Source organism: Pygocentrus nattereri, chromosome 1 (genome assembly GCF_015220715.1).
Source record: "Pygocentrus nattereri isolate fPygNat1 chromosome 1, fPygNat1.pri, whole genome shotgun sequence".
Lineage (NCBI taxonomy): Eukaryota > Metazoa > Chordata > Actinopteri > Characiformes > Serrasalmidae > Pygocentrus > Pygocentrus nattereri.
Genome location: NC_051211.1, coordinates 23,160,103 through 23,175,253, shown reverse-complemented (window position 1 = coordinate 23,175,253; position 15,151 = coordinate 23,160,103). Strand labels below are relative to the sequence as shown.

General features: G+C 38.2%; 1 protein-coding gene across 1 annotated transcript in view; it reads left to right on the top strand.

The window, feature by feature from the left end:
* ash1l (ash1 (absent, small, or homeotic)-like (Drosophila)) overlaps positions 1-15,151 on the top strand; it is a 42,595-nt gene that overhangs the window by 11,865 nt on the left and 15,579 nt on the right. The window contains exons 5-17 of the mRNA XM_017715356.2: positions 3,094-3,802; positions 3,973-4,146; positions 4,274-4,368; positions 5,720-5,793; positions 5,971-6,016; positions 6,140-6,248; positions 6,899-7,105; positions 7,642-7,788; positions 8,560-8,668; positions 10,195-10,356; positions 10,864-10,934; positions 11,099-11,271; positions 13,590-13,742. Coding sequence (XP_017570845.1) covers positions 3,094-3,802; positions 3,973-4,146; positions 4,274-4,368; positions 5,720-5,793; positions 5,971-6,016; positions 6,140-6,248; positions 6,899-7,105; positions 7,642-7,788; positions 8,560-8,668; positions 10,195-10,356; positions 10,864-10,934; positions 11,099-11,271; positions 13,590-13,742 — 2,229 coding nt within the window. The remainder of the gene's footprint in view (positions 1-3,093; positions 3,803-3,972; positions 4,147-4,273; positions 4,369-5,719; positions 5,794-5,970; positions 6,017-6,139; positions 6,249-6,898; positions 7,106-7,641; positions 7,789-8,559; positions 8,669-10,194; positions 10,357-10,863; positions 10,935-11,098; positions 11,272-13,589; positions 13,743-15,151) is intronic.

The window sequence follows — 15,151 nt, the reverse complement described above, 5'->3', positions numbered from 1 at the left end:
TATAGTTTTAAAACATTGACAAGTGACAATGCAAATCAGTGCTTGAGCCTTCTGAGGTGACCCAAATTCAGTCTGACATTGTGAAGGTTACGGAATTAATGCAGTAAAAAGCCATACTCCAAATATAGCCATTACTTGTGTGTCCTCCAGAATTCTTTGCTGTAATTTGATTGGACGAGAGCCTTCTTTTCCTCAGTGTTCTCCACATGCTGATGGCTAATCTGTTATTGAGGATCAGACAGCTGTTGGCTGTATTGATTTCAGTGCAAGACTGTCATCTCAAAGAATCAGACAGTGTGGTTGACGTCTCTCTGCTCAAATCTGCAGTTTGCTTTCAAACATCTGAAGCCCAAACAACATGAAGTGCCTCCCACAGCATGAGTGCTGCACCTTGCTTTAAATAGCAACAAGAGGGAAGAGTAATGGCTTTGCGGCAATACCGACGCTGCACTCCAAAGCTCTTTTTAAAACACTGGACTTGGAATATTTATTTTTTTATTTAGGTTGAATTTTGTATAGACCAGAATGGAATACCGCATAGACTAGAATTCACGCAAACTGACTCATGTACTCATGCACCTGCTCAGTAATGCTGAACTAGGTGACTTAGAGAGCTATGGGTAATGATCCAGGCTATTCATGCTGACTGAGATAGATGAAGTGTTTGTTTGTGTGAGTGCGCGCATGCGTGTTCAAGCACCTATGTGAATGTCGAGGGTTTCTTGAGAGGTGAAATGTAGAGCAGTGTAAAGCCAGTTGAATTGTTTCAGGATTAGACTGCAAGATCCTGGATAATCCAGTGGTCAGTGTTGTGGCTAGAGTAGTGTAAAAAAAAAAAGGGGGGGGGGGGGGGCTGAAGGGCTATCTTTTGGAGGTTATGATAGTTAGAGAATGAGCAAATGTCTTCAAGTAAGTGGCATAAGTAGTTGTAATAATGCACCTTTTTAAGTGAAAATGTCATTCAGAATCAGGACTGATAGTTAAGCTAGATAACTTGAACCTTTCATAGAACCTTTTTAAAATTAATTTTATGTTCATATACTTCTTTACCTGAAATTGTGTTTTTAATATGTGGAAAATAAATGTAATCCATTATTACTCTCACATTCCTTAAATATGCACAAGTTAAAACTGCAAATAAATTCTACAAAAGAAATCAGCTTCACATTTTTCTCTTAAACCTAAAATATTCTTAATTTTTGATTAGGCTGTAGCTAATGGTGTCACCTTGTGGATAATTTGTAGCCTTATAAACAAACTGTGAAATGAATGAATTCCATGAAGTGTTTCTGTCCATAAAAACAGAATTCGCTGAACAGCTTTGCAATCTGGGTTTACAATCAGGCTGCAAATACAAGTATACTTCTATTCTATTATATAGATATTTCTATTTCAGTGTAGGCCTGTAAAAACAAATAAGTATGTGTCTCAGGCCCTAAAAGGCTCCTTATGCTGGTGCAAATGTGTTGTTTATGCACAACACTTGGTGAGAATGGTCATTGTCTTGACTGGTGAGCTCTTTTTGTGATAATGCCAAAACTGTTTGTCCACATGGAGAAATGCTCACACAAGAAAGATCACAGACTGCTTTGTGAGGAATAATTTTCTTCACACCCATAAAACAAAGTGCTTTTTTAAAGTAGTTCACAACTACAGTCAGACTACGAAACATACTTTTATTAGCTGTCTTGACATCAAGCAGTATGACTTATGACAATGGTAATGGTCTCAGTATCTGGTAATGGTAATAGTATCTACCAAGACGTGTTTGCAGCATGGTTATATCAGTGTTGTGGATGTTGTCCAGAGTGTTGACAGAAATCATTTGTTCTTTAAAGTGTCACGCTTTTAGATGTGTTGTCAAGTTTGTTGCTTTACAGTTTTAGCAATGCTGCTTAAAGCAAAAGGAACACAGCTTGCATATAGCAGGTTATCTGGCATTTTTGTACACACTGAAGTAGTTCCATGTCACAGACGTTTTGTCACTGTGCAAGTTTATTGTGTTGTGTTTTTGTGTGTTCGTTGTTTGTTTGTTTGTTTTAGGAGTATTATTGGTGCTCATTGTTGTTAGTTTTTACATCAGCATTTATTTATTTATTTTCTTCATTGCCATTGTGCATCACTATCAGCAACAAATAAAGATTTGGGGTGCTGTCAGTATAGGAGGTAAACACAACAGCTGGGAAAAGAAACTATCAGAAAGAGAATGTGACCGGGGGAAAAAGCTGTTAAATGTTGTACTCGGAGTGATTGAGAGCAAGATAAAGGATGGATAGAAGAAGAGCGAGTGGAACATAATAGCCTTGGTAGACACTGTTGAAATGAGTGTGAGAGTTAATTAAAGAGATAATGGAAGAAAGAGCGGGATAGTATGGCATGTACACACATGCACACATGATTGTCGTCTTTTTTGGGCGATTTTATAAAAGCAGGCAACAGTGAGGGGAAGATCAAGAAATAAATGATGAAAATTAATTATGAGCAGATAAATTAGGGTGTGTGTATGTGTATATATATATATATATATATATATATATATATATATATATATATATATATATAAATGTGTGTATACACACACACAATTTGTCATCCCACTCCATATTTTGCATGGTAATAGCACTGTTAAAACATTTGGCTATTACATCATAAGATTAGTGGAAGCATGACTGACCAGCTTTTCTTTATATACTGATATGTAAAGAAAAGAAATGTACTAAGAAATGTAATAAAAAACTAAAGATTACGCAGGTTTTAGACGATATTAGGCGTTTGTAGGTATCTATTAAAATAGGATTTCTCATAATCTGTAGTTTGCGAAGTCTTAATCCTGTCACTTGGAATTCAGGTTGTACTGTCATATGTATAGAGGAACATGTTATATTGGTGTAAGTTTGTTTTGATATGACATCCCAGTGCTATTGGATGCACAGGGTTATTGCTGGGCTGAAATGTATTGTAATTTTCCCAATTGAAATGGAAGCACAACTCTATCACGGTATGACATCTGTGTCACTTTTGAGCAGTTCCAAATTAAGCACAATTTGCCACTGCTCACCTCTAATCTTTCATCTTCTGTCCTTTGTCTTGCAGGAAACTCTGGTCTGCAGATGCGAGGCGGCCACTCGGGCACACCTGACTGTTCAGAATCTCCTCTACATCGACACCATCACCATCCCTCCCTGTCCATCTCCCACACCTCTTCTTGCCTGCCCCACTGTGGTTTGGAACAGCCTGTGGGTGGAGCGGCACCACACCCCTCCAGCCGTCAAGCAAGTCCTTCCACACGCCCCTCCCAGCCTGCATGCTGCCTAGACGCCTCCCCCTCACACCGCTCAGCCCCACCTCCACCCAAAAACAACCTGCATCATGTCAACAAGATCCTCCGTGCCAAGAAGCTGCAGCGACAGGCGCGCACAGGCAACAACATGGTAAAGAAAAGGGGTCCGGGGCGCCCGCGTAAGCACCCGCTGCCCTCTCCTCCCCCGTCTCCTCTGCCTCCAGCCCCTGAACCAGAGAACCAGCCGCCCCCTAGCAAACACAGAGTGGGCTGGGAGGGAGACACGGTGATTGATGCCATTGAGTCCGTTGTACAAGGTCAAAAGAGAAAGGCCAAGAAGAGGAAGCGCTGGGAGAGAGAGCGGGATGAAAATGAAGAAGATGAGGAGGAAGCTGAGGAGGAAAGAGAGGACGAGGAGGAGGAGCAGGAGGAGAGACCTGAGGCCAGAGAGGAGGAGGTGATGGCGAGAGCGCAAGCGACAGGTGGGACGGGATGGCTGACGCAAGAGCAGAGTTTTCAGAGGTATGCAATTTTATTTATTTGATTATTTATTTTTTAATTTGTTTTAGTCTCATACCATTGATTTTCATTCTGCAGTTAATGAACTGACTATAACTTTCAGGCTCATGTTGTGGTTGCCTTCAGACCAAATCAAATACTAATGTGGAAATTTGATCACGTTTCCTTTTCAGTGCTTTGGAGGGAAAATGTGATGGACACTCTTCCCCAGAGCGCACTGGTCAACCCCCCATACAACAAGTTCCACCCACAACAATGACTAATCAGCGGGAGAAGAGAGCTGCTAGGCCGCCTAAGAAGAAATTCCAGAAGGCGGGGCTTTATTCGGATGTTTATAAAACAGATGAGTATGTAAAACACAGACACTTTTTTGGCAGCGTTTCTGTCTGTCTTCAAATACCAAACACCAGTTTCCCTCTCTTTATGGCTTTGTTGACCCCCTTAATTTCCCCTCTCTTTCTTTCCCTCCACTAGCCCTCGTAGTCAGCTGCTACAGCTAAAGAAAGAGAAACTGGAATATATTCCAGGTGAACACGAATATGGCCTTCTTCCTGCTCCCATCCATGTTGGTAAGTCTGTTTGTGCTTGGTTGCATTGCTTTCATCTTAAATCTGTGCTCGTGTTCATTTTCTGCTGCCTAAAGCAAATCTGGAGTTTTAAAGTGTATTTTGGGGTTCGAAATGGGTATCAGTCTTTTTGTAATCCTCCTTTGATGTATAGATTCAAACAGGAATTGAAAGTATTAAAGACAATCAGCGTTCAAAAACTTTGTTTTTGTTTTGTTTTAAAGAGTTAATACTACAGAACATGCTTGCACCATAGAAGCTCACTTGTTTAGAGATGTTTGTACAGTTAGACAAATCAGAGAAATAATGGTGGTATTTAAAATTACAACAGTTTTTGATTCCGGCTAACTGAAGCTCCACTGTTACATTTCGAGAATAAAGACTTAAATCTTAGGGGGTGAACTTATTTTGTGTGTGGCTCTGTTAGCCAAGCTATTTGTACCCCACTATAATGTCCTCAATACGATTAGAATCTAGCCTTAGTTTAGTGAGTAGGCTAAAAGAGCTTTACACACCAAAGCGTGGATTCGATTCCAGTTCACCTGTTCTTGAAGGAGGTTTGGATGATTGAAACTCAAATCTGTGGGCTGTGTTTTTATGTGTGCTAAGCTAAGGTACTTTTGCTCCACTATACTGTCCTAACTAAAACCAGAAGCTAGCATATCTTCAGACACTACAACACGTTTAATATCTGCAAGTTTAGAAGATAAACACGTGATTCTGAGCTAATAAAGTCGACTGACTGGTGAAGTGACAGAAAGACGATATTTAATCTGTTCTGCGGTGTATTGGGCTAAATTATTAGTCTGCTAGGCTAGCACTAGCGTAATCTTTCCTTAAGACTGTTTGACATTTAGCAGCTGCTGTATGATTTGTGGCTTTACATTTATTGGGTGATGAAATCTCACTAGTTTATTTTCTGATTATTAATGTTACCACAGGAGCTTTATTTTACTTTCTGCTGTGCTCCATCTCAGCTTTGTTGTGCATATACATAAATCTTTGCATGTTTATTGAGTGTTAGTTTAGTGAGAAGTATTTACCAATTTATTATTCAGTATTGACAATTTTCATGGTTTAAATTGTGACTGTAGGATTACTTCAGTGTTCAGCTCACATTGCACATCGATTAGTTCGAAGTACACTCAGTGTACACCCTGTGCTCTCTCACCATTTGTTACTCCAGCGCATTTAGTGACTATTAGGTTATGAAATGATTGGTTGTGGACTGGATATGTATTCTGTTGCATGGGCTGCTGTGTAATACCGCAGCCTGCAAAGTTAAATGAGCAGTACATTATATCATCCCCAGCCTGCCTATTATGAACTTCTGTCTCTCTCCTCATCTCTCCAGGGAAGTACTTGAGACAGAAGCGCATTGATTTCCAGTTGCCTTACGACATCCTGTGGCTTTGGAAACATGACCAGGTATTGGTAGTGCTATCTCCATTCTTTTAGTGGAAGTCAGGAAAGCTAATTTGCTCATTTAAGCCAATTTAAATTGATATGTAAAAAGCTAATTTAAGCTGAATTTCTACAATTGTTAAGTGTTAAGATTGTCATATACCAGTGATGAGTTTAGTAACCTCTCACCACTCTTTCCAGCTTTATAAGAGACCAGATGTGCCTCTCTACAAGAAAATTCGATCCAGTAAGGAGGTTTTTCATTTCATTCATTACATATTCAGTCAGTCCACAGTCGGCTTCATTATTGATTCTTTAGTTTGTGGGTTATCTTTTATTATTCATACCGTTTAATATCGTCCCTCTTTAGATGTATATGTGGATGTGAAGCCTCTCTCTGGCTATGAAGCCACTACATGTAACTGCAGGCCGCCTGGGAAACACAACGACAAGGGCTGCTTGGACGATTGCCTGAACAGGTAATAGTACTTGATGCTATTTAACAGGGCTTCATTTAGAAGGCTTTTGCCTCCATCCCTGTTCACCAGACTGGTACACTTTTGGTTAATGAAGACGGTCAGTGTGTTCTGTAGGTTTGAAAGGTTGTACATTGTTGATATGTACTTTAAGAGACCCCTTGCTGTGATGGTACTCTCTTCATTATAGGTCAGTTGTGGAAATGTTCTAGATTTAAAAACTCACATCTAAAAGCAGTGTCAGGTAGACTGATTACAGTAGTATGCAGCAATTTTGACAGACATTGTGTTTTTATTTTTTTAATTTTTTTAAATGTTAAGTGAAAATAAATACATTCTTTACACAGAACACACTTCTCAACATTTGATTCTCAGTTACTATTTGCTGAATTGAATATAGTGAGCAAAATAATACATAGTGTTGCCTGTGCAAAAGTAATGTCATATTTAATATTTTGTTTTTTTCTCATATGTTAAACTTTGCAGAATTTGCTTAAAAATGCCACGTTAAAGTTTCCTGTAGAGCATGATAACATCAGTTTCTATAAATAAAATATGTAATTTGAGCATGTGTATTTAAATTTTGCATATGATCATATATGGTGAAACATGCTGTTCTCACCCTCTCTTTGTGTTCTCTTCTTTTCTATCAGGATGATCTTTGCTGAGTGTTCTCCAAGCACGTGTCCTTGTGGTGAGGAGTGTGATAACCAGCGCATCCAAAGGCATGAGTGGGTGCAGTGTCTAGAACGCTTCCGGACAGAAGGGAAGGGCTGGGGCATCCGTACGAAGGAGGCACTTCGTGCTGGCCAGTTCATCATCGAGTACTTGGGAGAGGTGGTCAGTGAGCAGGAGTTCAGGTTAGCCTCATAGTGCTCAAACTTGAGTCCAGAAATCTTTTCAGAAATCTTTATGTTCAGATGGGAAGTGACATTCTCTGGGTTCTCTTGTTGAAGATTTAGGAGTTTTATGAGTGATGTTTTATGCTCTCTGGATAATAGCATTTGCAAAATGCCATAAATTTAAAAGAGTAAATCCATCTTTTATTGCTACATTTTAGAAAATGTACTTTTCATGCAATAATACCATTGTGTTTAATGCATAGTTTGCAAAATTTTAAGCTTAAATATTCTGTAGTTTTTGAGATGTAGAAAACAAGTACTGATCAATCTTGAATGTTTTTTTTTTTTAAAAATCAAAGTAACGTTTTAATCACAGTTTAAAAATTGAACGTATTGGTCACAAAATTCTTGTTGGAGTTAAACTATAGTACTCTTTAAAACTTAACAGCACTTATGAATGTTTAATCTTTATTAAAATGAAATCAGTTATTTCATTGCTTATATGTAGTACGCAATTTAAAACAGTAATCTTAACGTTCATGCACTCTTTTCAGGAGTCGAATGATGGAGCAGTACTTCTCTCACAGTGGTCAGTACTGTCTAAACCTGGACAGTGGCATGGTCATCGACAGCTATCGCATGGGCAATGAAGCTCGCTTCATCAATCACAGCTGCGAGCCCAACTGCGAGATGCAGAAATGGTGAGTTCACCAACAGCTTTAGATAACTCGGCAGTACCTTTCAACAAACTTAACTTGTCATGATCCCTGTTGACCCACACTTAAACTTATAGTAAATCAGATTGACTAGACATTTTTAAGTATGTTTTATGTTGTGGTATTTTGTTTGTAAATTTGGACATAAACCATTATGACTGCAATGGTCGACTGTATATTGTGAATGATGATTAGGTGAAACGTAAACATCCTCAGGAGTAGAGCAGTGCACTCAAGATGTAGGCCACAGACCCAACATCTGCTTGGTACCAAAGGACATACATATACACACCCCACACACACACACACACACACACACACACACAAGTGAGAGAGCTTCCAGGCTAGGTGGTGGTGGGTCATCCATCTTGTCATGGAAGAGCAATTATGTATAGCTGGTAGAAATGGGTGGAGGACACAGCTGTGCTGCCCACTAGATATGCATACCCATGCACATTCTCTCACGCACACATACAGACACAAAAGCCATGCTTGGCTATGACTTCAACCCTTTGTGTCTCACACGGTCTTTTATCAACTTAAACCAGCTGCAGCTTGGGAAGTATTACATAAAATTTCAGTTTAATGGTCATAATGCCCCTTGATCATTATCTTTTCACTCAGTCTCTTTATCTTGTCACAGTTATTTTCCATTTTGCTTGCAATCAGATTCACTTTATTAACATGTCAAATAATTTGAATGCATTACACAGATGAGATGGATGATAAGTGATATTAACCAATTTCCTGTCTCAGGTCAGTGAACGGGGTGTACAGGATTGGTCTGTTTGCTCTGAGAGACATGGACAGCGGGACAGAACTCACCTATGACTACAATTTCCACTCCTTCAATACAGAAGAACAGGTGTGTTTGTGATATATTTTTTTTGATTGTCCCACATTTGATATGCACAGTAATATGTGGCTCACTAAAGAGTGGTCTTTTTATTAGGGAAGGGCATGGGTATTTAAATATATGGATATCCAAAGTCATCATACTATTAATTTACATTATCAGGTGTTTAGGGCATGTGATGTAGTATCTTGTAATTTATGAAACTGCTCTTGTGTGGCTACATGACATGGAACTGCACAAAGTAACATCTGGTATTACATCTCATGCAAGTAAAATGACACCTAACCCAAGCTATATGTGGAAGAATATCATACAAAAGTTGTAAACAAGTTGTGTGATGCATAAGCAATTGGTAAATCTTCAAGGGTAGTATGTTAAATCATATACCTGTTATACAAATGAGTAAATCAGCTGAACGATCAAGAACAGGTCATGCTCTACTTTACGTGTCAACTTTATATGTTGACACCTGAATGTCACACCTGTGTGTGCTTGTTGAACATCTCGTTCTAAAAGCATGGTTGTACATATGAAGTTGGGACCTCTTGGTGCTGTAACAGCCTTCACTCCTCATGGAAGTCTTTCCGTAAAATTTTAGAATATGAAGATTATAGAAGTGCACTTGCATTCAATCACAAGAGCATCAGTGAGGTCAGGCATGGATGTTGGTCTATAAGTCATTGTTTCATGTTGGATGGGGTTGAGGTCAAGGCTCTTTGCAGTTCAATGAAATTCTTATACAACAAACTCAGCAAACCATTTCTTTATGGACCTCGATTTATGCACAGGGGCATTGTCATGTTAAAACAGTGACTTTAATTGTTACTACAATGTTGAAAGCACACATTTCTCCAGAATGTAACTATATTGCAGCATTTGGATTTCCCTTCACTGGAACTAGGAGACCTAAACTGTGAAAAAACAGCCTCTTACCTGTTGCTGCTCCTAGATGTTTTCACTTTACAAAATCAGCATTTAGAGATGACTGGGGAAGCTCTAGCATGGTAGCAATTTGATATACTGACTTGTTGTAAAGACAAAGCCACATTAAAAGTCACTGAGCGCTACAGTACAACCTGTTCTAGAGCCAGTATTTCTCTGTGGAGATTACATCACTGTATGCTTGATTTTATGCAATGTGTGTGGCTAAAATAGCCAGTATGTTACATATAACATTAATTATATTAATGAATTATCAAAGTAGCCAATAATTAGGAGTGGTGTCCACATACTTTTCACCCTGTGCAATAAGTGTTTGTTAAACCTTAATTCATAATAGAAAACACTGGGATATCCCATTACAATTTGTTTAAATATGCACATATTTAAATTGAAAATTTTTGAAATTGCCCACCCCTACTATTAATATGAATTTTCATTGAGTATCTGCCCGTCAGTGTTTTTATTTAAAATGTGATTGATTGTGGTGGTGTTTTTTTTTAATTTTTTTTATAAGTTTGTCTGAGAATTCATGCTGTCTTCCTTATTCTTCATTTATGCTCTCATTAATACATAAATCTCTTTTTCCTGTACAGCAAGTTTGTAAGTGTGGCTCTGAAGGATGCCGTGGCATCATTGGTGGCAAGAGCCAACGAATCAATGGCCTACCTGGCAAAACAGGGGGGTCAGGGGGCGGTGCCCGGAGGCTAGGCAGACTGAAAGAGAAACGAAAGTCAAAGCACCAGCTGAAAAAACGGGTATGGGGCGTCTTTGTGGTGGGTCATAGAGGGCAATTATTGTAGTTTTCTTTGTGCTAAGCACATTGTTTAAAATGATTTATCTGGGCAGTGAGCGTTTTTGCTTGCAGAAACACAATATATTGTAAAAATAGATGCAAAAAGCATAAATGCATTAAAAAAAATGATTTGATATCTTGAAGTTTGGTTCCATGTGTCACCTGGATGTTCTCAGCCATCAGAGATCAGCCAAACCAGGTATTGGATGTTAACCATGTATAATACTGGGCTACATTTAGGAGAGGTTTGAAAATTGTTAAACAAACACATCAATGTATCAAAGCAGTGCTTCTTCTTTTAATGCCATTTGTGTTTACTGTATAGGTAGTGTTTTTGTGAGCAAGTAACTTACTGCCCATAAATGTTCTTGTAATTCTGTTTTTTTCAGATGTCCAAAACTTTTGTATAGTAGTGTAGTTTCAAAACATAGTAACAATAAGATTGACTCTCTCTTAAACGCTCTGACAGGAGGAGGAGTCTAGTGACAGCAGTAAGTTTTACCAGCACCTTCTGATGAAGCCCATGTCTAACAGGGAGAGGTAGGTTACCACACATAATAAAGTCACACATTCACATCCACTTCCCTAGAAGCAAACACTTGCACAGACTCTCATTTATTTATGATTTTTAACAGCGTTTTAACAGATGTTCAAATGCAGCTGCTTATCTCAGCTTACTTGATGAGGGCTCTTCCTGTTTGCAGGAACTTTGTGCTGAAGCACCGGGTATTTCTGCTGCGGAACTGGGAGAAGATGAGGGAGAAACAGGAGCTGCTGAAGAGGGAAGGAGAGAGGGAGCGAGAGAGGGAAAGCACTAGCCTCTCTCCGTATGCTCGCTGGGGAGGCGTCATCCGCGACGATGGCAACATTAAGTCAGGTGTGTGTGTGTTCATGTGTTGTAAATGGGTCACTTCCAGAGTAATTTACAGCCATAAATCATAAGCAAGTACTTATCATTCAGTATCCTTAGTGGTAAATAAATATTGCATGCATAATTACATAAAGGTGAGAGAGGAGTGCAGTCTTTGCAGAATAAAATATAACTGATAATTTAAGTAGTTAAGCGGGCTCAAGTAGAATATGCTTTTGGGTGTCATTTTATATTCCCATAGCAGCCTAAGCTGTGGATTTTGTCAGATATTTCTCAAGATCCATAAAACGCTTTGTACCAGAAAAGTATCTTTTTTTTTGCTCATACATGTTTTTTGATTTCTGAATTTTGTTTAAAAGTCACAGAAAGCACAAATTTTTATTACTTATTGTTTAATAACTCTCTTGGTAGCTGTAATATAGCACCATTTTGATGCATGTAAATAACTCGGAGTGTGAGCTGGCCATGCTGAAGTACAGCCTTGACACAGCTGGGTTAGTTGCAGTCCATACTCTTCTGTACAACTAAAATGTCATGTAAATAAGAGATATTACTGATATTTTCTCTTCTACATTGTAGGCAGAAATAATTTGCCAGTGTTTGATGCAGCTTCTTTTCAGTTATGGTATATACTTGTTTATGTATTTAGGTTGAAAAGCTCAACACCAGTTTTTCAATGTCAGTACAAGTAGTTTTAGCTCAGTGAATGGGCATTTTTGAGACTTTCTGCTTTTTGAGTGTTCAGATATTTGAACACGTGATATTTGTATTCCCAAATAGAAAAAAAAAAGAATTGTGAATAAACACAGATGTACAAAAACTTTGACGATGCTTTGACTCCACACCAACATATAATAAAGCATGAGATGCTCACACATTTCATGGACTTTTTGGTATATAATCATGAACATGTGACTGTGCATTTTAATGAACTGATTCATGTACAACTGTTCACCTGTAAGTGGTCTTATTACCCATCCAGAGCCAAGAGAGTTTGCTTTACTTTCAGATGGTAGGTTTAGCTTAAACATTAAGCAATACATTCAAACAGTATATTTTTTACTTAGTATTCGCAGTTGTACAGTTTTAGACTCTATAGAGTTTTTACCTTTTGACGTGTTCATTGTAGTCTTTGTGGTGTGTTTGCATGCAAATGTTTAGAGGAGACAAGAGGTGACGATGAGCTGATGGCATTAGTTCTTAAACCTCTAATGAGTCCAATGTTCATAGCTGGCAACTGCGCCCTACTGGTGAAAAGCTGCTATTTGACTTGATTAACAAACATTTATTTCCCCACTGGTATTCAAATGGCTGTTTCATTTTCAAATATTTTAATTATTGAAGTTATCAAATATTACCAAATATTACTTGAAGCCCTAGGATATATTCCTTATGGCTTACCAGCTGTTTGTCAATTTTTTCTCCGTAGAGGTCACAAAATTTTCTAAAACTAGATCAAGAAAAAAAAAAAAAAACACAAAATGGAACTAAAATGTGCTTGCCAGAAACTAGGCTCTTTTGCTTTGTATGCCAAACATAAAGTAAGAAACCTGTAATCTTTTGAGTCCTGTTTCATCCCACATATAAACGCTTTTATCATTTGAGAAATATTGCTAAAATTTAGCCTTTTCTATCTTCTTGTGATGTAGAGAAACTTGTTCATGCATTTGTTAGAAGCAGAGTTGATAAATGCTCTGTTTACTGGCCTTCCAAAGAAAGCAATCCATCCTCTACAACTTGCACAAATGCAGATACATGGACCCTAACAAAAACAAGTAAAGAGAGCTCGAACTACACTGGCTACCTGTATCTCTTAAATTTTAAACTTCTATTACTAGTTTTTAAGGCTGTAAATAAAGTAGTACCCACTTATCTCACAGAATGTCTGTTCATGTTCCAACACGTGAGCTTAGTTCTGCAAATACTGACCTTCTGCAAACACTTTCTGTAAAATACAGAAAACTTAGAGAGGCCTCATTTGGTTATTCTGCTTCTGAACTGTGGAACTCGATTACATATTTTATCGAACAAGCTTGGTTCACCCTTTTAAGAAACATCTCTTTAATTTTGCATTTAATTATAATTGTCTTTTTTTGTATTTATCTTTTTAATTTGATCTGTGTCATTGCCTCACAATATCTTTTATAATATCTATAATATTAAGCTTTGTCACATGGCTGGTATGAAAATGCTCACTAAACTAATGACGATATTATTATTTTAAATGGTATGTCTTGTATTTCGTTAGAAGTCTGTGTGTGTCTTGCTTGGCTTACTTTTGGTTTTATTATTTATTGTTTCACAAATTTATCTCTGTGTTTCAGATGTGTTCCTGACACAGTTCTCGGCGCTGCAGACCTCTCGTTCGGTGCGCACACGCAGACTAGCTGCCGCTGAGGAGAATACAGAAGTCACCCGCACGGCACGGCTTGCACACATCTTTAAAGAGATCTGCGACATGATCACCAGCTACAAGGGTCAGGACACACACACACACACACACACACACAAATGTGCACCATGTAAAACTGTGCCAGGCTGTAATCATCAGTAAGATTAATACATATAAAAACACACACTTTCTTGCATCGCAAAGACACACACACACTCTTCGTTCTTTTACCACACAGCCTTTCAACACCTCTAGCTAATGTGTTATCTCACTGTTAATGAGTGACTAATGACAATCTGTCTCAGTGTCGTTGGCACATACTGCTGCTGACACATACGCACACACATACATACACATACAGCAGTAGAAGAGCTGCGGTTTCGCTTGTGGGTAGGTCTGCTGAAACTGGCGGGTTCGGATTGAGACTAACTGACTTGCTGCTTTTGGGAAATGCATAAACTAATATACAGCTATAAAGCACATGGATGAATTAAAAGGCATGTGTCCCCCCCCCAAAAAATTGCTTCATTTTTTGTGTATAAATAAAAAGAATTTGATGATGTGTGAGAAGACTGTTGTCAAATCATCCAATTTCCTACTCAATCCATGCAACGCATATACTGAAACTAAGCTGCAAAAACCCAAGCCCAGTTTTCGTTGATTCTTCCTGTGGTCTCATTGGAATCAACACATTAACATATATATGTGCGTTTTTAGCCTACAGAAAGTTAGTTGTCAGTTATAAGGAGTGTTTCAGCCTGAACTGCTTTTTGAATGAGCCACAGTACAGGGCAGCCATATCTTGGTGTCAGGCAGCCCATTTGTAACTATTTCATGTGACAGTACTTTGTAAGGGAGCTTTTAGTGATGGACATCTTTTAGAGATGGACAATATGTGCACAGCTGATGAGTTAACATGCAATGAACATCATTTTAAAAATGCAAGTAAGAGCTATCATTACCTATGAAAAAAAAGGTTAAAACCAAACCAAAGTTCAGATTTAAGGATATTGTGAGTGTTTCCCCTTGCTGTTTATCAGAGAGGTGCCACCCAGATTCAGTTTCCATTTCCCAAACACTTTAGCTGACCGTGCTACATTGTTCCTTCTAATAAACAGCTATAGTTCAACTCATTATTCACCATCCTTGCAATATTTTATTTGACAAGTTTTCATCATCATTAAGGCACAGAGGTGATCAGATGTATTAGTGGGGATGTCTGCATTGTCTAGGATTTCTCACGTCTCACAATTGAAATCACTGTTTTGCAATATACATAAACATAATGTAACCACGGTAACTATGCTGCCTGTAATAGTTGCCTAAAAATAATATAAACAGATGGTTAAAACAGAAGTTAGGACACTACTGGTGCTGTCTTAAAGATAGGACAGAATTTAGGAAATTTTGTGTTGTTAGGATGTTTCTGTAATACTGTTTACTTATCTAGAGTAACTTTGTTTCCATATTAATGGTTGAATTAGTTTTTTAATG